The sequence below is a fragment of the Calliphora vicina genome, chromosome 4 (genome assembly GCF_958450345.1).
Source record: "Calliphora vicina chromosome 4, idCalVici1.1, whole genome shotgun sequence".
In the NCBI taxonomy this organism is placed as follows: domain Eukaryota; kingdom Metazoa; phylum Arthropoda; class Insecta; order Diptera; family Calliphoridae; genus Calliphora; species Calliphora vicina.
This window is the reverse complement of record NC_088783.1, coordinates 113,657,624-113,678,864: the sequence shown is the minus strand read 5'-3', so window position 1 is coordinate 113,678,864 and position 21,241 is coordinate 113,657,624. Positions and strand designations below refer to the sequence as shown.

At 29.0% G+C, this 21,241-nt stretch overlaps 1 protein-coding gene across 1 annotated transcript; it reads right to left on the bottom strand.

Annotated features, from left to right (window-relative positions):
* Positions 1-2,354: 2,354 nt before the first annotated feature.
* On the bottom strand, positions 2,355-12,155 carry LOC135958154 (uncharacterized). The gene is made up of 3 exons (XM_065509029.1): positions 11,999-12,155; positions 10,883-11,003; positions 2,355-2,621 (listed from the first exon to the last, which is right to left on the bottom strand). The coding sequence occupies exons 1-3, from the start codon at positions 12,084-12,086 to the stop codon at positions 2,504-2,506; spliced, it is 327 nt and encodes a 108-aa protein (XP_065365101.1). The 5' UTR covers positions 12,087-12,155; the 3' UTR covers positions 2,355-2,503.
* Between the last annotated feature and the right edge of the window lie 9,086 nt (positions 12,156-21,241).

Below are 21,241 nucleotides of genomic sequence, written 5' to 3'. Positions count from 1 at the left end.
TAGAAAATCTTGTGTATAACAGTATTTTCTATAGAAAATCTTGTGTATAACACTATTTTCTATAGAAAATCTTGTGTATAACAGTATTTCTTATAGAAAATCTTTAGTATAACAGTATTTTCTATAGAAAATCTTGTGTATAACACTATTTTCTATAGAAAATCTTGTGTATAACAGTATTTTCTATAGAAAATCTTGTGTATAACAGTATTTCTTATAAAAAAACCTTTAGTATAACAGTATTTCTTATACAAAATCTTTAGTATAACTCTATTTTCTTTAGAAAATCTTGTGTATAACAGTATTTTCTATAGAAAATCTTGTGTATAACAGTATTTCTTATAGAAAATCTTTAGTATAACACTATTTTCTATAGAAAATCTTGTGTATAACTCTAATTTCTGTTGTATAACAGTATTTTTTAAATTGTTTTAAATTTTTTTTTTAATTTTTTTTCCAAAATGTTTTTTTTAAAAATGTTTTTTTCCAAATTTTTTTTTTAAATTTTGTTTTAATTTTTAAAAATTTTTTTTTTGGATAAATAATTTATGAGACAAGTAAGAGAGCTGTATTCGGCTGTGCCGAATCTTATATACCCTTCACCAAATTATACTTTAAAGTAAATTTTTAAATATTTTTAGGTAAATAAAATTTAATTGTTTTTCAAATTTTTTTTTTTTGAAATTGTTATTTTAATTTTTTTAAAAAAATTTTTTTTACAAATTTTTGAAAATTTTTTTTTTGGTTTTAATTGCAATGTACTTTGAAATATCTATCATTAGATATCCATATTGTCTATATTAATGACTTAGTAATCCAGATATAGATCAAAAATAGGTCAAAAATCGAAGTTGTCCCGGTATCCTCCGTTATTTATGGACCGATTTTGCTAATTTTGCTGAATAGCAAACTTCTCGAAAGCATGTCTGACAGAATTATTAAAGATTTGGATCCCGAAGATATCTGGGGTCTTCAGAAAATTGATTTCAACAGACAGACAGACGGACATGGCTTAATCGACTCCGCTATCTATAAGGATCCAGAATATATATACTTTATAGGGTCGGAAATGAAAAATGTAGAAATTACAAACGGAATGACAAACTTATATATACCCTTCTCACGAAGGTGAAGGGTATAAAAAGGTAGACACTAAACTACACAAAACTGACACTAGTAAGTAAAGTACTTTTTCTAAAAAATATTAAAAAATATAAAAATCTGTTTGCAGAAAGTACTCTCTAAAGTACTAAAAATTAACTTTTTTATAAAAAGTACCAACCACCCTAATTTTTTTTATAAAAAGTACATTTTACGGTCTAAGTTTTTTAATAAAATATTTTCTAAAAAAGTACTTTTTAAAATTTAGGTATTTTTTTCAAAAAAGTACTTTTTCCAAAAAGTACCAATAATTGTTGTTTTTGAAAAAATTGAGCTTGAAGCCGCAATTCAAAAATTTAAAGTATTTTACAAAACATTAACACAATTTTGATTTAATTTTCCTTACAAAAGGTACTTTTCATAAAATTTCTATTAAATTCTCCCCTTTCTCCTTCAAAATGTTAAGAAGTCTTTCTCTATTTTAATAAACTATTTTAAAGACAGCTGTTTTATGTGTAAAAATCTCTTATTGACATAACAATTTCCAATTAACAATGCATTTAACAGCGGCCCCAACTTCGTCCCTACTTTAGGGCTACTTTTTTCCAACATTTGCATTTTATTGTTCCCACTTTAAGCTGTCAACGAAAGCATTTGCATTTTTTCCACCAAAATGAAATTGAAATGTAAAACAAAGAACAAAGGAGAAAACAATACAACACTTTTGCTTTTCAAGCTGTAAACTGTGATAGATCTCCATCCCCCAAAAAAATACTATTATATGGCTGTTGCACATTATTTGATTTAATATTATGGTTTTTTTTAGTACTTTAGTTTTGTGTGTTTATTGTTTTTGTGTTTTTCTGTTACCCAGGCAATTTAAAAAGCAACTGACATTGATCATTGAAGGCCATTTGAGTTTAATTCTAAAATAAATCACTTTGAAATGCTGATTTTTTTTTAATTTTAAACTCAATTTTTATTTTCAGTGACATTTTTATGTACTAAATTGAAAATCAGGTCATTAGCTTTTTATCAATTTAAGCTTTTTTCTTTCTTCTTTGCTTTGCAACACTACCGAACAAACAAACAAACATGACCTAAGAGCTTAACTGATGAGTGTGAAATTGGCTGCGCGAAAGCAACAACAAAAAAATGGGAAAAAGTGCAATTTTATGGTTCATTTAAAATTCTGCTTTAACCTGCTCGATTTCTGCTGCTACTGCTGCCATTTTAGCGAAAAATACGCAATGTGTTTTTTAATTAAATTTTATTTAATATTTATTTGTTTATTTAATTTAAAAGCTAAAATTTATATGTCGATTATACTGTATGTTGCTTTGCTTTGGTTTTGGTTGAGTATTAAACATTAAATATAAGATTTGGGGAGTTTTGTTTTTGTTCACTTGGGATCGTTGAAAAATGTAAAGGTTTCATTGCAATGGATTTCATAGCAATCGGGCAAGGTGGTAAAATGACGGGACATTCTTAGATCGAAAATGAATTCACAATAGGGGAAGCTGAAAATATAAGTAAGAGAGAGAAAATAAATTAAAACTATTTTTACGTTAATAGGAAATTTAAAAAAAACTAAAAAAAATATAGTAAAATTAAACGAATAATCGAAAAACCGGTTAACCGATTAATCGATTAATCGCTCAACCTGTTGAGGAAATTTTCAATAATGTAAATGACAGTCGAAAATAATTAAAATTATAAGTAAAAATTTATTTAGAAAACGAATAATCGATAAACCCGGGTAACCGAATAATCGATTAATCGCTCCAACGAAACAGCAAATATGCAAAGAAAGAAAGGGGAACCAAAGAAAATTAAAAAAATATGTAAAAATAATATGCATAACGAATAATCATAAAACCGGTTAACCGAATAATCGATTAATCGCTCAAACGGTTCAGTGAATTTTCAATAAAATAAAAAGGAATTAAAAGAAGTATACGTAAACGTTACTAAAATTAATATATGCAACGAATAAACGAAAACCCGGTTAACCGAATAATCGATTAATCGCTCAAACTGTTTAGCGAATTTTCGAAAACAATCGAAAAATGTTAAAAATGTAAGTAAAATGTTTGTGCACAACGAATAATCGACAAAACCGGCTAACCGAATAATCGATTAATCTTACAAAGGGTTCAGCAATTCTCCAATAAAGAAAAGAGGGAATCGAAAAAAGAAAAATATAATTACAATTAATGTTTGCAATGGATAAAAGAAAAACCGGTTAACCGAATAATCGATTAATCACTCAAAGCGAATTTAGCGAATTTTCAAAAACAATCGAAAAATGTTAAAAATGTAAGTAAAATGTTTGTGCACAACGAATAATCGAAAAACCGGTAAAACGAATAATCGATTAATCGTTCAACCGGTTACACGAATTTTCAATTAAAAAAGAAAATCGATTTAAAGTAAAAAATAAGTGAAATTTATTTCTACAACGAATAATCGGAAACCCGGTTAATCGAATAATCGATTAATCGCCCAAACGATTCAGCGCATTTTCCATTTTTAATAAATGGGAAATCAAATAAATGTAAAAAATAAGTGAAATTTATTTGTACAACGATTAATCGAAAAACAAAGTAACCGAATAATCGATTAATCGTTCAACCGATTACACGAATTTTCAATTAAAAAAATTAAATCGATTAAAAGTAAGAAATAAGTGAAATTTATTTCTACAACGATTAATCGAAAAACAGGGTAACCGAATAATCGATTAATCGTTCAACCGGATCAGCGAATTTACAATAAAAAAAGAGAAATCAATTTAAAGTAAAAAATAAGTGAAATTTATTTGGACAACGAATAATCGCAAACCCGGTTAATCGAATAATCGATTAAGAGCCCAAACGATTCAGCGCATTTTCCACTTCTAATAAATGGGAAATCAAATAAATGTAAAAAATAAGTGAAATTTATTTGTACAACGATTAATCGAAAAACAAAGTAACCGAATAATCGATTAATCGTTCTACTAGATCTGCGAATTTTCAATAGAAAAAATAAAATCGATTAAAAGTAAAAAATAAGTGAAATTTATTTCTACAACGAATAATCGGAAACCCGTTTAATCGAATAATCGATTAATCGCCCAAACGATTCAGCGCATTTTCCATTTTTAATAAATGGGAAATCAAAGAAATGTAAAAAATTAGTGAAATTTATTTTTACAATGATTAATCGAAAAACCGGGTAACCGAATAATCGATTAATCGTTCAACCGGATCAGCGAATTTTCAATAAAAAAAGAGAAATCGGTTTAAAGTAAAAATTAAGTGAAATTTATTTCTACAACGAATAATCGGAAAGCCGGTTAATCGAATAATCGCTCAACTAATTCACCAAATTTATAAATAATAAATAGAGAATCAAGTAAATGTAAAAAATAAGTGATATTTATTTGTAAAACGATAAATCGAAAAACAGGGTAACCGAATAATCGATTAATCGTCCAACCGGATCAGCGAATTTTCAATAAAAAAGAGAAATCGATTTAAAGTAATAAATAAGTGAAATTTATTTCTACAACGAATAATCGGAAACCCGGTTAATCGAATAATCGCCGAAACCATTAAGCGCGTCTCCCATTGTTAATAAATGGGAAATCAAATTAATGTAAAAAATAAGTGAAATTTATTTGTACAACGATTAATCGAAAACCAAAGTAACCGAATAATCGATTAATCGTTCAACCAGTTACACGAATTTTCAATTAAAAGAATTAAATCAATTAAAAGTAAAAAATAAGTGAAATTTATTTCTACAACGAATAATCGGAAACCCGGTTAATCGAATATTCGATTAATCGCCTAAATGATTCAGCGCATTTTCCATTTTTAGTAAATGGGAAATCAAATAAATGTAAAAAATTGGTGAAATTTATTTGTACAACGATTAATCGAAAAACAAAGTAAGCGAATAATCGATTAATCGTTCAACCGGATCAGCGAATTTTCAATAAAAAAAGAAAAATCGATTTAAAGTAAAAAATAAGTGAAATTTATTTCTACAACGAATAATCGGAAACCCGGTTAATCGATTAATCGATTAATCGCCCAAACGATTCAGCGCATTTTCCATTTTTAATAAATGGGAAATCAAATAAATGTAAAAAATAAGTGAAATTTATTTGTACAACGATTAATCGAAAAACAGGGTAACCGAATAATCGATTAATCGTTCAACCGGATCAGCGAATTTTCAATAAAAAAAGAGAAATCGATTTAAAGTAAAAAAAATAAGTGAAATTTATTTCTGCAACGAATAATCGGAAACCCGGTTAATCGAATAATCGCTCAACTAATTCAACAAATTTATAAATAATAAATAGAGAATAAAGTAAATCTAAAAAATAAGTGAAATTTATCTGTAAAACCATAAATCAAAAAACAGGGTAACCGAATAATCGATTAATCGTTCAACCGGTTCAGCGAAATTTCCATTAAAAAAAGAAAATCGATTAAAGGTTAAAGGTTAAAAATAAGTGAAATTTATTTGGACAACGAGTAACCGAATAATCTATTAATCACATAACCACAACACAGCAAATAATCGAGAAACCAGTAAACCAAATAATCGAATAATCGCTAAAAATTATTAGCAAATTTTTAATAAAAAAATAAATATACACAATGAATAATCGATAAATCGTTGAAAAATTTCAGAGAATTTTCAACAAAGTAAAAGATCGAGTAACCGAATTAATCGATCAAAAGCTTAAGCGAATTTTTAAATAAGTAAATCGGAATCGAATAAAACTATGAAACGAGCAAATTTAAAAAGCACTACTACACTACAAAAGCGAATACTTGAATAACCGAGTAAACGAATATCCCATGAATTATTGAAAAACGGCTCAACGAATAATCGATAAATCGGCTGTGTGTAAAAAAATTTAGTAAGTAAAGTAAGTAAAGTAAGTAAAGTAAGTAAAGTAAGTAAAGTAAGTAAAGTAAGTAAAGTAAGTAAAGTAAGTAAAGTAAGTAAAGTAAGTAAAATAAGTAAAGTAAGTAAAGTAAGTAAAGTAAGTAAAGTAAGTAAAGTAAGTAAAGTAAGTAAAGTAAGTAAAGTAAGTAAAGTAAGTAAAGTAAGTAAAGTAAGTAAAGTAAGTAAAGTAAGTAAAGTAAGTAAAGTAAGTAAAGTAAGTAAAGTAAGTAAAGTAAGTAAAGTAAGTAAAGTAAGTAAAGTAAGTAAAGTAAGTAAAGTAAGTAAAGTAAGTAAAGTAAGTAAAGTAAGTAAAGTAAGTAAAGTAAGTAAAGTAAGTAAAGTAAGTAAAGTAAGTAAAGTAAGTAAAGTAAGTAAAGTAAGTAAAGTAAGTAAAGTAAGTAAAGTAAGTAAAGTAAGTAAAGTAAGTAAAGTAAGTAAAGTAAGTAAAGTAAGTAAAGTAAGTAAAGTAAGTAAAGTAAGTAAAGTAAGTAAAGTAAGTAAAGTAAGTAAAGTAAGTAAAGTAAGTAAAGTAAGTATAGTAAGTAAAGTAAGTAAAGTAAGTAAAGTAAGTAAAGTAAGTAAAGTAAGTAAAGTAAGTAAAGTAAGTAAAGTAAGTAAAGTAAGTAAAGTAAGTAAAGTAAGTAAAGTAAGTAAAGTAAGTAAAGTAAGTAAAGTAAGTAAAGTAAGTAAAGTAAGTAAAGTAAGTAAAGTAAGTAAAGTAAGTATAGTAAGTAAAGTAAGTAAAGTAAGTAAAGTAAGTAAAGTAAGTAAAGTAAGTAAAGTAAGTAAAGTAAGTAAAGTAAGTAAAGTAAGTAAAGTAAGTAAAGTAAGTAAAGTAAGTAAAGTAAGTAAAGTAAGTAAAGTAAGTAAAGTAAGTAAAGTAAGTAAAGTAAGTAAAGTAAGTAAAGTAAGTAAAGTAAGTAAAGTAAGTAAAGTAAGTAAAGTAAGTATAGTAAGTAAAGTAAGTAAAGTAAGTAAAGTAAGTAAAGTAAGTAAAGTAAGTAAAGTAAGTAAAGTAAGTAAAGTAAGTAAAGTAAGTAAAGTAAGTAAAGTAAGTAAAGTAAGTAAAGTAAGTAAAGTAAGTAAAGTAAGTAAAGTAAGTAAAGTAAGTAAAGTAAGTAAAGTAAGTAAAGTAAGTAAAGTAAGTAAAGTAAGTAAAGTAAGTAAAGTAAGTAAAGTAAGTAAAGTAAGTAAAGTAAGTAAAGTAAGTAAAGTAAGTAAAGTAAGTAAAGTAAGTAAAGTAAGTAAAGTAAGTAAAGTAAGTAAAGTAAGTAAAGTAAGTAAAGTAAGTAAAGTAAGTAAAGTAAGTAAAGTAAGTAAAGTAAGTAAAGTAAGTAAAGTAAGTAAAGTAAGTAAAGTAAGTAAAGTAAGTAAAGTAAGTAAAGTAAGTAAAGTAAGTAAAGTAAGTAAAGTAAGTAAAGTAAGTAAAGTAAGTAAAGTAAGTAAAGTAAGTAAAGTAAGTAAAGTAAGTAAAGTAAGTAAAGTAAGTAAAGTAAGTAAAGTAAGTAAAGTAAGTAAAGTAAGTAAAGTAAGTAAAGTAAGTAAAGTAAGTAAAGTAAGTAAAGTAAGTAAAGTAAGTAAAGTAAGTAAAGTAAGTAAAGTAAGTAAAGTAAGTAAAGTAAGTAAAGTAAGTAAAGTAAGTAAAGTAAGTAAAGTAAGTAAAGTAAGTAAAGTAAGTAAAGTAAGTAAAGTAAGTAAAGTAAGTAAAGTAAGTAAAGTAAGTAAAGTAAGTAAAGTAAGTAAAGTAAGTAAAGTAAGTAAAGTAAGTAAAGTAAGTAAAGTAAGTAAAGTAAGTAAAGTAAGTAAAGTAAGTAAAGTAAGTAAAGTAAGTAAAGTAAGTAAAGTAAGTAAAGTAAGTAAAGTAAGTAAAGTATGCAAAGTATGCAAAATTAATTTGCATGATGAATATCAAAAATCGGGGAAACGAATAATCGATTAATTGCTACCGGTCAACCGATTATTCGTTTGCTGTAAAATATAAAAAAAAATAAATTTCAATATTTGTTGCTATAAAAATCGCTTTTTTAATCACATTTTAGTACCATTTGGCTAAATTTAATTCTATTAACACCCTTTTTTTAACATAAAACATTTTTCTATTTACGTCCTTTTAAATACATTTTCTATTTTACACAAAAATAAAAGGCAACCATCCATCCTTTTGTGTTTAAACATTTCTTTTATTGTGCAAAACTATTTTATTTCAAATTCAAACATCATTGAATTATCAATCAGCGGATTTCTGTAAAATGAAATATTATTTATATATATTTTTTTGGAATAAAATTTTAGCTGAAAATTCGCGGCACGTTTGAGCAAGAAATGAATGTACTAAATTGTTCTTTGTTGTTGGTTAGTGTTTTTTTTAAACAACAAACAAAACGTTTGATAAAACTATATTTGCAAAAGTACCAAACGTATAAAGTTGTTTTATTTAAGGGTTTTTTTGTTGTTGATGAAACAACAACATAATTGAAAAGTTAGCAATGAAAAGCAGTTAAGCTAACAACAAAAAAAGAACATAACGACCAGAACAAAAAATATAAATACTCTTTATTAAACAAAAATATAAACCATAGAAAGAAAATAAACTAAAATATTTAGTACTTGTACAATTTAGTACGCACAGACAATATATTGTTCATTCACTTCACATTTGGATATAAAAAGTAAGAACACGAAAAATATTTTTGTTTTCAATATTAATAGATTAATTTTGAAATCGTTTGATCTGCAAACCGGTTATGCGAATAATCGAATAATAATACACAAACAGAAAATTCTGCAGATGATTTTTCCATAACAAATAAAATATTGAGAATATTTTCATCGAATAATCGTTGAATAGAATAACCGATTAAAAATAATAAATTTTATTTAATTTTTTTCCATTTGCTATGAAATTACAAATTTCTAAAAACATATTTAAACAAAAAAAATACGAATAATCGTTTAATCGAATAATCGAATAACCGATTAATCGGCTTAAATTTGATTTACTTAACTTGTTACGTTTTGTTTTAAATTTACTCTTAAACTCTCATTTTTAAAAGACATATTTGAACCAAAAATAACGAATAATCGTTAAAACGAATAATCGATTAAAATGTTTAACGATTAATCGAAGTATTTATTTTTTATTTTTTACATCTACCTTGAATAAGCAGTTTCTAAAGACATATTTTATTCGAATTTAGCGAATAATACTGCGAATAATCGTTGAATCGAATAACCGATTAAAAATAATAAATTGTATTTACCTAATTTTTTTGTGTTTTTTCCATATGCTTTGAAAAGAGAATGTTCTAAAAACATATTGAAACCGAAAACTACGAATAATCGTTTAATCGAATAACCGATTAATCGGCTTAAATTTGATTTACTTAAGTTGTTACGTTTTGTTTTAAATTTACTCTTAAACTATAATTTTTAAAAGACATATTTGAACCGAAACTAACGAATAATCGTTAAAACGAATAACCGATTAAAATGATTAACGATTAATCGAAGAATTTATTTTTTATTTTTTACATTTACCTTGAATAAACAGTTTCTAAAGACATATTTTATTCGAATTTAGTGAATAATCGTTGAATCGAATAACCGATTAAAAATAATAAATTGTATTTACCTAATTTTTTAATTTTTTCCATTTGCTTTGAAAAGAGAACGTTCTAAAAACATATTGAAACCGAAAACTACGAATAATCGTTTAATCGAATAACCGATTAAACGTCTTAAATTTGATTTACTTAACTTGTTACGTTTAGTTTTAAATTTACTCTTAAACTATAATGTTTAAAAGACATATTTGAACCGAAAATAACGAATAATCGTTGAAACGAATAAACGATTAAAATGTTTAACAATTAATCGAAATATTTATTTTTTATTTTTTACATTTACCTTGAATAAACAGTTTCTAAAGACATATTTTATTCGAATTTAGCGAATAATCGTTGAATCGAATAACCGATTAAAAATAATAAATTGTATTTAACTAATTTTTTTCATTTTTTCCATTTGCTTTGAAAAGAGAATGTTCTAAAAACATATTGAAACCGAAAACTACGAATAATCGTTTAATCGAATAACCGATTAATCGTCTAAAATTAGATTTACTTTACTTGTTTCGTTTTGTTTTAAATTTACTCTTAAACTATAATTTTTAAAAGACATATTTTAACCGAAAATAACGAATAATCGTTAAAACGAATAACCGATTAAAATGTTTAACGATTAATCGAAGTATTTATTTTCTATTTTTTACATTTACCTTGAATAAGCAGTTTCTAAAGACATATTTTATTCGAATTTAGCGAATAATCGTTGAATCGAATAACCGATTAAAAATAATAAATTTTATATTCCTAATATTTTTTCGTGTTTTTTCTATTTGCTTTGATATTAGAATTAGAAAACTGCGAATGATTGTTTAATCGAACTTGTCACTAATGGTGTGGGTATAATAACGAATAATCGTTGTAACGAATAACCGATTAATGGCTTATACAAAACTATTCTAGATAATTTTAAACGTTCTATAAGGTTTAATTTTAAATTGATAAAGAAATAATTATTTTTACATTTGAAAGCGATTAATCGGTGTTTTGAATAAACGAATAATCGATTATTCGATTAACCGTTTCAACAATATTATAAAAAATGCCTTAATTTTGGAAATTTTGTAGGATAACTTGACTAGTATTAACTTTTGCGAGCACTTCCTTTTAACTTTTCCCACAAAAAAATACTAAAACACCACAATAAGTACTAAATAACAAAAATAACAAAAAATATAAAAATAAAATAAAAAAAACTAACTTACACTGGCTGAAACCACAAAAAACACTGATATGTACATAAAATACCAAATGGGCGTCGAAATTCACCATCAGGCGTTTGTATTGAACCGGAATTATGTTTTTTCCAACATTGTGAACTCCATCCTAGATGTTTCGCAGCCGTAGTAGTGTGTGCGTGTGATGAAAGAGATGGAGGTGATGGAAATTGATGTTGATGGTGTTGTAACACAAAAAAAAAGTGTTGGTGGCAGTGTCGGTAATAGTAGTTGTAGTTATAATGCCAAAAGCCAAAAATTGATACCAATTGTTGTTAGAGTATCAGCATAAAGCAATTGCAGCAGCAGCAGCAATTGCATATAAATTGTTCAATATTAATAATGGCACGTTTTGTGTGTAAAAATGAAATTATAGCCCGGCATCAAAAGAAAGAAAAAACAAAAATATATGTTAAAAAAGAGGGGCACAAAAAGAAACAACAGAATATAAAACAAGTAAGAACACTATTTTCGACTATGCCGAATCTTATATACCTTTTACCAAAGTAAACTTTATGATAAAAATTTGAAAAAAAAAATTGGAAAAAAAATATTTTTTCCTGTTTTGTCCCACTGTAGGTCTAATGTACTGTAGCGTTATATGCCTCGTTGGAAAGCTTTTTGAAATATCTATTATTTGATACCCATATTGTCTATATTAATGATAATCCAGATATAGAAAAACAAATAGTTATAAAATCGAGGTAGTCGTGGTTTTTTGCTTATATCTCAGCCATTTGTGGACCGATTTTCTTGATTTTAGAAAGCAACTGAAACGGGACTATAGCTGATATATTGATGTATGAATCATAAATGTAAGTTATTTAAAGGCTTCGGAAATTTGATTTCAACATACAAACTTACAGGCGGAAATGTCTATATCGTCTCCTTTATCTATAACGATCAAAAATATATACTTTATGGGGTCGCAAATAAAAATTTAGGAATTACAAATGGAAAGACAAACTTATATATAATTTTGCCTCATGGTGAAGGCTATAATTATATTTATTCAATGTTGGAAGGTAAAGTTTAATTTTTAAATTTTTTTTTTTTTTTATTTTTTATTCAATCATTTCTTTTGCCATCTTTTATCATACATACCAGCCTCCGTTAAATGACTATAAAATATAAATAATATAATTAATAAACGTAATATTTTCCACATAGATTTTTCACCGAAATTTTCCATTTTCGTTTTTTCATAGCATTCAAATCAAATCAAACAAGTTTTCATAATCTTTAAAAGTTTGAAAACTAATATTTATATTTTCTTCATAACAAAACTACCGCTTTTTTATCATAAACACTTAAAACACTACCGCTTCTAGGAAGGCGACTGCATTGACTGGGCGCGAAAAAAAAACTATCAGCAAATGAAAGAGAAAATTTTGCACAATAAAAAAAATCAAACTTAAGATCATGCTCTCTCTTCAAGAATTTAAAAGAATAGTAGCAAAGAAAACAAATTAGAAGATTACAATTTATATGAAAAAACTGAAAATTCTTTGTTTCTTATTGAAAATTCCATTATCAGGGTTTCTATTTCTGCCACTTTTCAGATCAATTTTTCACTTCTTTCTTTCTTTCTTTCTTTCACTCTTTCCTTTTTTTAAAACAAACCTTAATTTACTCCATCCCTCCTTCTCTTAACTCATCTCTCTTTTTTTTATTATTATTTACATTCTTCGAATTTGTTATTGTTTTTTATATTTTTTCTCCTCCACTGTAAATTGTCTTCAATTGATAATAATTGTACTTAAATTTAGCTTAAATGCGCTTACAATGTTGTTGTTTTTTTCTCTTTGTGCCAAGAAAGTACAAAATATATATTTCCATTGTATTGCAAAGCACTCAGCTTTCTTATAGATAAAATCTTGACACCTTTGAAATGTAAAGTTTACTACTATTATATGAATTGCAAAAAAGGAATTTGCATATAGACACCCTACTGCAGGAATGGGGCATAAGAAAAGAGAATTTGTCATTTTAAAATAATAACTAAGAGTAGAATATAGTGTTGACTAGAGGCGAGATTAGTAAGGAGACTAGAGAGGAGACTATAAACTAAGAGACTACAGACAAGACTAAACACGAGCAGACTATTGATGAGGAGACTACAGACGAGACTATAGAAGAGAAGACTGCAGACGAGGAGACTATAAACGAGGAGACTAAAAACGAGGAGGCTATTGACGAATAGACTATTAATGAGGAGAATATTGACGTTGAGACTACAGGCAAGAAAATTGAAGAGACTACAGACGAGACTACAGAAGAGACTATTGTCTAGACTATAGTCGAGGAGACTATAAAAGAGGAGGCTATTGACGAGGAGCTTATTAATGAGGAGACTATTGACGTGGAGACTACAGGCGAAACTATTGATGAGACAATTGACGAGACTATAGACTGGAATATAAAGGATCCTAAGGATGCTTTAGACGAGGAGACTATAGACGAAGAGACTACAGGCCAGACTACTGACGAGAATATTAATGAGACTATAGTTAAGACTTTAGACGAGACTATAGACGATGAGACTATAAAATAAGAGACCACAGACGAGACTATTGACAAGACTATACACGAGGAGACTATTGACCAGACTATAGAAGAGGAGACTACAGACGAGTAGACTAATGAAAATGAGACAATAAACGAGGAGGCTATTGACGAGGAGACTATTGACGTGGAGACTGCAGGCGATACTATTGAGGAGACTATAGATGAGAAGACTACAGACGAGACTATAGAAGAGGAGACTACAGATGATGAGACTATAAACGAGTAAACTATTGATGTGAAGTCTACAGACGAAACTTTTGACAAGACTATGCACGAAGAAACTATTGACGAGACTATAGACGAAACAATTGACGAGCAGACACAAACGAAATAAGAGACGAGACTGTAGAAAAGACTATAGACGAGGAGACTATAGATGAGGAGACTACATACGAGACTATATAAGAGGAGACTACAGACGAGGAGACTATAAAGAAGGAGACTTTTGGCGAGGAGACTATTAATGAAGAAACTACAGGTGAGACTATAGAAGATGAGACTACAGACGACGATTATAAATGAGAAGACTATTAATGAGGAGACTACAGGCGAGACTATTGAGGAGACTATTGATGAGGAGACTACAGACGAGACTATAGAAGAGGAGACTACAGACGAGGAGACTATAGAGGAGGAGGCTATTGATGAGGAGACTATTAATGAGGAGACTACAGGCGAGACTACAGGCGAGACTATTGAGGAGACTATAGAAGAGGAGAATACAGATGAGACTACAGACGAGGAGACTATGGAGGAGGAGGCTATTGATGAGGAGACTATTAATGAGGAGACCACAGACGAGACTATAGAAGAGGAGACTACAGACGAGACTACAGACGATTAGACTATAGAGGAGGAGGCTATTGATGAGGAGACTATTAATGAGGAAACTACAGGTGAGACTATAGAAGATGAGACTACAGACGTCGTTTATAAATGAGGAGACTACAGACGAGACTATTGAGGAGACTAAAGACGAGACTATAGAAGAGAAGACTACAGACGAGGAGACTATAAAGGAGGAGACTTTTGACGAGGAGACTATTAATGAGGAACCTACAGGCGAGACTATTGATGAGGAGACTACATACGAGGAGACTATAGAAGAGGAGACTACAGACGAGGAGACCATAAAGGAGGAGACTAAAGACGAGGCTATATAAGAGAAGACTACAGACGAGGAGACTATAAAGGAGGAGACTAAAGACGAGACTATAAAGGAGGAGACTAAAGACGAGACTATATAAGAGAAGACTACAGACGAGGAGACTATAAAGGAGGAGACTATTGACGAGGAGACTATAGAAGAGGAGACTACAGACGAGGAGACTATAAAGGAGGAGACTATTGACGAGGAGACTATTAATGAGGAGACTACAGACGAGACTATAGACGATGAGACTACAGACGACGATTATTAATGAGGAGACTACAGGCGAGACTATTGAGGAGACTACAGACGAGACTATAAAAGAGGAGACTACAGACGAGGAGACTATAAAGGAGGAGACTATTGACGAGGAGACTATTAATGAGGAAACTACAGACGGGACTATAGAAGATGAGACTACAGACGACGATTATTAATGAGGAGACTATAGGCGAGACTATTGAGCAGACTATAGAAGAGGAGACTACAGACGAGGAGACTATAAAGGAGGAGACTATAAAGGAGGAGACTATTAATGAGGAAACTACACACGGGACTATAGAAGATGAGACTACAGACGACGATTATTAATGAGGAGACTATAGGCGAGACTATTGAGAAGACTACAGCCGAGACTATAGAAGAGGAGACTATAAAGGATGAAACTATTGATGAGTAGAATATTGACGAGGAGACTTTTGACGAGGAAACTATTGACGAGACCATTGGTGAGGATATAGACAAGAATATAGTGAATATAATTGACAAGGATGCTTTACACGAGGAGACTATAGACTACAGTCGAGACTATTGACGAAAGTGCATACGAAACTATTGACGAGAAGACTATAAACGAGAAGACCATTGACGAGGAGACTATTAATGGGGAGACTATTGACGTGTAGACCACAGACGAGACTATTGAGCAGAATATAGACGAGGAGACTATAAGCGAGACTATTGGCGAAACTGTAGGCGATACTATTGACAAGAATATAGAGGATACTCTTGACGAGGATTCTATAGTTAAGGAGACATTAGACGAAGTGAGTCAAGGCGAAGAGTCTACAGACAAGAGTATTATCGAGGAGACTATAGATGAGGAGACTACAGGCGAGACTTTTGACGAGACTATTGACGAGACTATAGACGAGACTAAGGAAGAGACTATACACGACGAGATTGCTTATACTATTGATGAGGATATCATAAATAAGGGCTGACGAGACAACTGACGAGACTATAGACGCTGGCACTATAGACGATGAGATAATTGGCGATATTAATGACTAGACTGTAGGCGAGACTGTTGGCGAGACTATTGAAGAGATTATAGACAAAGACTATTGAGTAAACTATAGATGAGGAGACTCTAAACGAGTCTATTGAAATTCAAGAGACTATAGACCAGACTATTGTTGAGAATATTGACTAAACTACAGAGTAGACTGAAAAACTATTAAAGAGACTATAGACCAGAATCTTATTGAGAATATACGAAGGCAGTACAGGCGTCTTGGTTTGAAACCCAAATTCTCCTTCTTTATAGTCCCATGCTTTATTTTAATACATCTTCTTCCAGTATTATATGGTTCCCTGAATTCGTTTTCTATCATTTCTTTTTATTTCTAACTTAATTTGTATTGAATTTCCTTAGTGGTTTTTTATTATTCGTCTGAAATATATACAAATTTCTCTGTTGTTGTTTACTTCTATTCTAATCAAATTAATTCTATGGCTCAAGTGAGTGTCATTTGCTTTAGAAAACTATTTTTAAACTTTAAAAGAATGTTTGATTGCTGTAAATAATAGAAAAATAATAATATTGCGTTTTAGATATCAAACAATAGGGAACACACATTTGAAAATAATTTGCTTAAACTTAATATTAAAGAACTTGAAAATAACACAAATAAGACAGAAATGATGGCAAAATTTTTATTTTATATTAAAAATCAAGGAATCCAGATTAATTGGGTATATTTTAAAAGGTTCAATCTACCACATTATGTAATATTAGAGCCATGAAAAACATAAAATTTTGTAAAACTTAATTTTTACTTGCACAATATAAATCCTCGCACAAATGCTGTTTGCTACCTTCAAAATAGTGAACATCACAAGATGTTGTTCTGGAAATTTAAAGAAAATCATAATTTTAAAATAATTTAAATTATTGAATTCAGATTATAAACAAACATCAGTTGCCCCACTTCATTGCACTCATACTGGCATAAAGTCTTCCAAAACAAAAAACCTGATTGTTCACAAATGGTGTCTGAAAAGGATTAAGAAACGGAATCAAATAAACTAGAATTCCTCAAGGTTACTTTATGTACATTTTCATTTATAAAATATTCGTTTACTCTACAAATTTGTATGAGAAAACTTACCGAGTTCTTGGAGTTTATCACAATAAGTTGACTTCACTTCATAGTCAGCTATAAAAAGAGAAAATTTTATGAACACTATAAAGGATTTGTTAAATAGTTTTAAAAAGAGACTATAGAAGAGACTGTAGACGATACTATAGTCGAATCTAGAGGCGAGAGTAAAGATGAGACTACTGAGGAGACTATGGACGAGACTATAGACGAGACTATAGACGAGACTATAGACGAGACTATAGACGAGACTATAGACGAGACTATAGACGAGACTATAGACGAGACTACTGAGGAGACTATAGACGAGACTATGACGAGACTATGGATGAGACTATAGACTAGATTATAGACGAGACTATAGACGAGACTACTGAGGAGACTATAGACGAGATTATAGACGAGACTATAGACGAGACTATAGACGAGACTATAGACGAGACTACTGTGGAGACTATAGACGGGACTATGACGAGACCATGGATGAGACTATAGACTAGATTATAGACGAGACTATAGACGAGACTATAGGCGAGACTACTGAGGAGACTATGGATGAGACTATAGACTAGATTATAGACGAGACTATAGACGAGACTACTGAGGAGACTATAGACGAGATTATAGACGAGACTATAGACGAGACTATAGACGAGACTATAGACGAGACTACTGTGGAGACTATGACGAGACCATGGATGAGACTATAGACGAGACTATAGACGAGACTATAGACGAGACTATAGACGAGACTATAGACGAGACTATAGACGAGACTATAGACGAGACTATAGACGAGACTATAGACGAAACTATAAACGAGACTATAGACGAGACTACTGAGGAGACTATGGACGAGACTATAGACGAGACTACTGAGGAGACTACTGAGGAGACTATAGACGAGACTATAGACGAGACTATAGAGGAGACTATAGACGAGACTATAAACGAGACTATAGACGAAATTATAGACGAGACTATAGTCGAGGCTATAGAGGAGACTATAGACGAGACTATAGACGAGACTATAGAGAAGACTATAGACAAGACTATAGACAAGACTATAGACCAGACTATAGATCAGACTATATACCAGACTATAGGCCAAACTATAGACCAGACTGTAGACCAAACTATAGAAGAGACTATAGACGAGACTATAGACGAGACTATAGACGAGACTATAGACGAGACTATAGACGAGACTATAGACGATACTATAGACGAGACTATAGACGAGACTATAGACAAGACTATAGACGAGACTATAGACGAGACTATAGACGAGACTATAGACGAGACTATAGACAAGACTATAGACGAGACTATAGACGTGACTACTGAGGAGACTATTCTCTATTAACAGGGAGATTATAGATGGGAACAGTAATGACGAGGAGACTATAGGCAATCATATAGAGGAAACTATAGACGATACTAGTGACGAGATTATTGACTAAACTATTGATAGGACTTTTGAAGAAACTATATATTAGATATCCATAATATTTTTTTGGAAATCTGAAGATATTTTTTTATTTAACTCACGCGCTTGTGCTTTATTTGTAACACAATAGATTAATATTGCCGCAAACACTAAAAACAACTTCATAGCTCTTTAAAATTTCAAACTCTATTTAACACTAAACTGAATATTTTTAAGCTGAATTGTTAGAAATTTATTAAACAAAACCATTACACTACTGGCCTTTAAGTACAATGAAAACTTATCATAAATTATAGATTTTATGATGCAAGTTGTCATTTAAAATAATTAATTTTAGAATAATATTTAAGTTGTTCTAAACAAATAGTTTGGGAAAGATAATTTTAATTAAACAAATTCCTTAATTTTTTTTAATTAGGCATGAAAAAGTCTTTAGATTTGTTTTAGTTACGAAAATTCAGATTTTGTAAACAGAAGTTGGGTTTTGGAATTGTTAAATTGTTTGGTCATTGGCTATAGTCTGTCTATTTTTGATTAAACATTTAAGTATAAATAAATTAATTAATAAGAAATATGAAATGTTTAGTTCTGGTAATATTGATAATCTGCTGCCAGGAACTTGCGACTGAAACACAAAAAACTTACAGTAAGTTTATTTTTGAACAATAATTTTTCAGTAAATAATAGAACAGACACTTCTCAGTCCAAACCTTAATATTTTATACCTAAAACCGATTAATTCAACTCGTCTCAACATTGATGTCTCTTTCAAATACTCCTACAAAAACATGTTTATATCAAAGTATGTTGTTGTTGTATTTTCTTAAAAACAGAATAAAAACAACAACAATTAAATTTACAACAACATGCTTGCTTATAAATATTGATATAATATACAACAACAAAATAAGTAACAGTAACAACATTGAACACCGATTTCGCTAGAAACCTGAATTTGATGTTTGAGATGGACTTCTATTTTTATTCATAACTTTGTTGTTACTGAACCGATTTGATTGATTTTTAATACCAAACTACTTAACATATTCATAATTAATATAGACTCATTTCATTTAATTTGGTTAAGTATTTTCAACGGCAGAGTGATTTACACACACAGAAAGGCGATTATAGCTAAATTGAGTTTGAATTTAACTTAAAGGGTCTTAGATGAAGGAAATACTTGAAAAGAAAACGGAATTTAACACGAATAGTTGTGGAAATTTATCATTTGACTCTTCCTTAAACCATTTTCTTGTATTTTCTTTTATTTTTTAAACATCCTAATGATAATTTCTTCTTTTATATAGAATTTGAGCCCTCCTTGGTGGTTTGCAGGAAACCAGAAATTGCTGGTAAGTTCATAAACTAATGGTTTCATAATACTGCTTTCAAATCACTTCTGTCTCATAATATTTCCAGAATATCTGAGCGAGGGCAAATGTGTATTCGATACAAAACACGCTGGGCCTGATTTTCTATGTAAATATCATTGTGATACTAATGGTCATATGAAGTAAGTATAAACCGCATTTCTTTTAAAATTGAAACCAACTTAAGAACTATTTTTAGATTAAAGGAATGCCAAATAAATACCTATAAATCCAGCAGGCCTTTGTGCGACGAATTGTTTTGTTTGGAGGTTGAGGAAGGTATTTGAATAAATACCAAAAACTGTTAAAATAAATATAAAAACTTTCTTATATGATACAAATTAGTTTTTCCAGTAGAACTAAACAACAATGATCGGTGCAAATATCTCACTAACTGGGATAGCAATTTGATATGTACTTATCGCTGTGATCATTTCAATTTTATAAGGTAAATTTCCAGTAACAATTTTTATGTATAAAATATTAAATGCAGACTTTTTGCTTTTAGATTGGTAGAGTGCAATTCAAATTATATTGATGAAGATTTACAGCTGTGCCAAGATTTGCATTGTACCAGCAGAAGTTCTGGTAATTAGGGAACATTTTGGAACAGTTTCGTTGCAGAAAACAGCCAAGAAAACCTATTTAATTTACATTCAAAAAAAGTACTTTTTCTACTACTATTTTTTAAATATTGTGGAAATATACTTTTTCTTATTGTTTAATATAAATTAATAAATTTTGTTTCTGTTGCCACAACAAAAAATAAAAAAATCATACGTTTTTTTAAACAGGTAAAAATTAGTAGTAGAAAAATAGTACTTTTTTGAATAAAAAATATGTTTTTAATAATTTTTCTCAAGACTTAATACAATATGCAACAAAACTAAGCAAAATAACTTTTTTCAAAAAAGTACTTTTTCTACTACTATTTTTTAAATATTGTGGAAAGGTAGTTTTTCTTATTGTTTAATATAAATTAATAAATTTTGTATCTGTTGCCACAAAAAAAAAATAAAAAAATCATACGTTTTTTTAAAGATTTCAAAATTAGTAGTAGAGAAATAGTACTTTTTTGAATAAAAAATATTTTTTTAATAATTTTTCTCAAGGCTTAATACAAATATGCAACAAAACTTAGCAAAAATATTTTTTTCAAAAAAGTACTTTTTCTACTACTATTTTAAAAATTATAGAAAAATACTGTTTTTTAATTGCTTTAAATAATTAAATAAATTTTGTTTATATTCGAATACTATTTTGCAAAAAAATCTTATGTTTTCTATAAATTTGTGTGAATTAGTAGTAGAAAATAGTAGTTTTATTAAGAAAAAAATTTTTTTTAATATATTTTCTCAACGCTTAATAAAAATACATGACCAAAATAGGCATAATTTATTTTTCCAAAAAAGTACTTTTTCT

Bases quoted from the DNA above. Each gene is read 5' to 3' on its own strand.
- LOC135958154 (XM_065509029.1), bottom strand. From the start codon at position 12,086: ATGGAAAATTTCGGTGAAAAATCTATGTGGAAAATATTACGTTTATTA. The intron at 11,004-11,998 runs GTATGTATGATA...CGAAACATCTAG, and splicing joins TAGTCATTTAACGGAGGCTG to GATGGAGTTCACAATGTTGG. The intron at 2,622-10,882 runs GTAAGTTAGTTT...TTATATTTTCAG, and splicing joins TTTTTGTGGTTTCAGCCAGT to CTTCCCCTATTGTGAATTCA.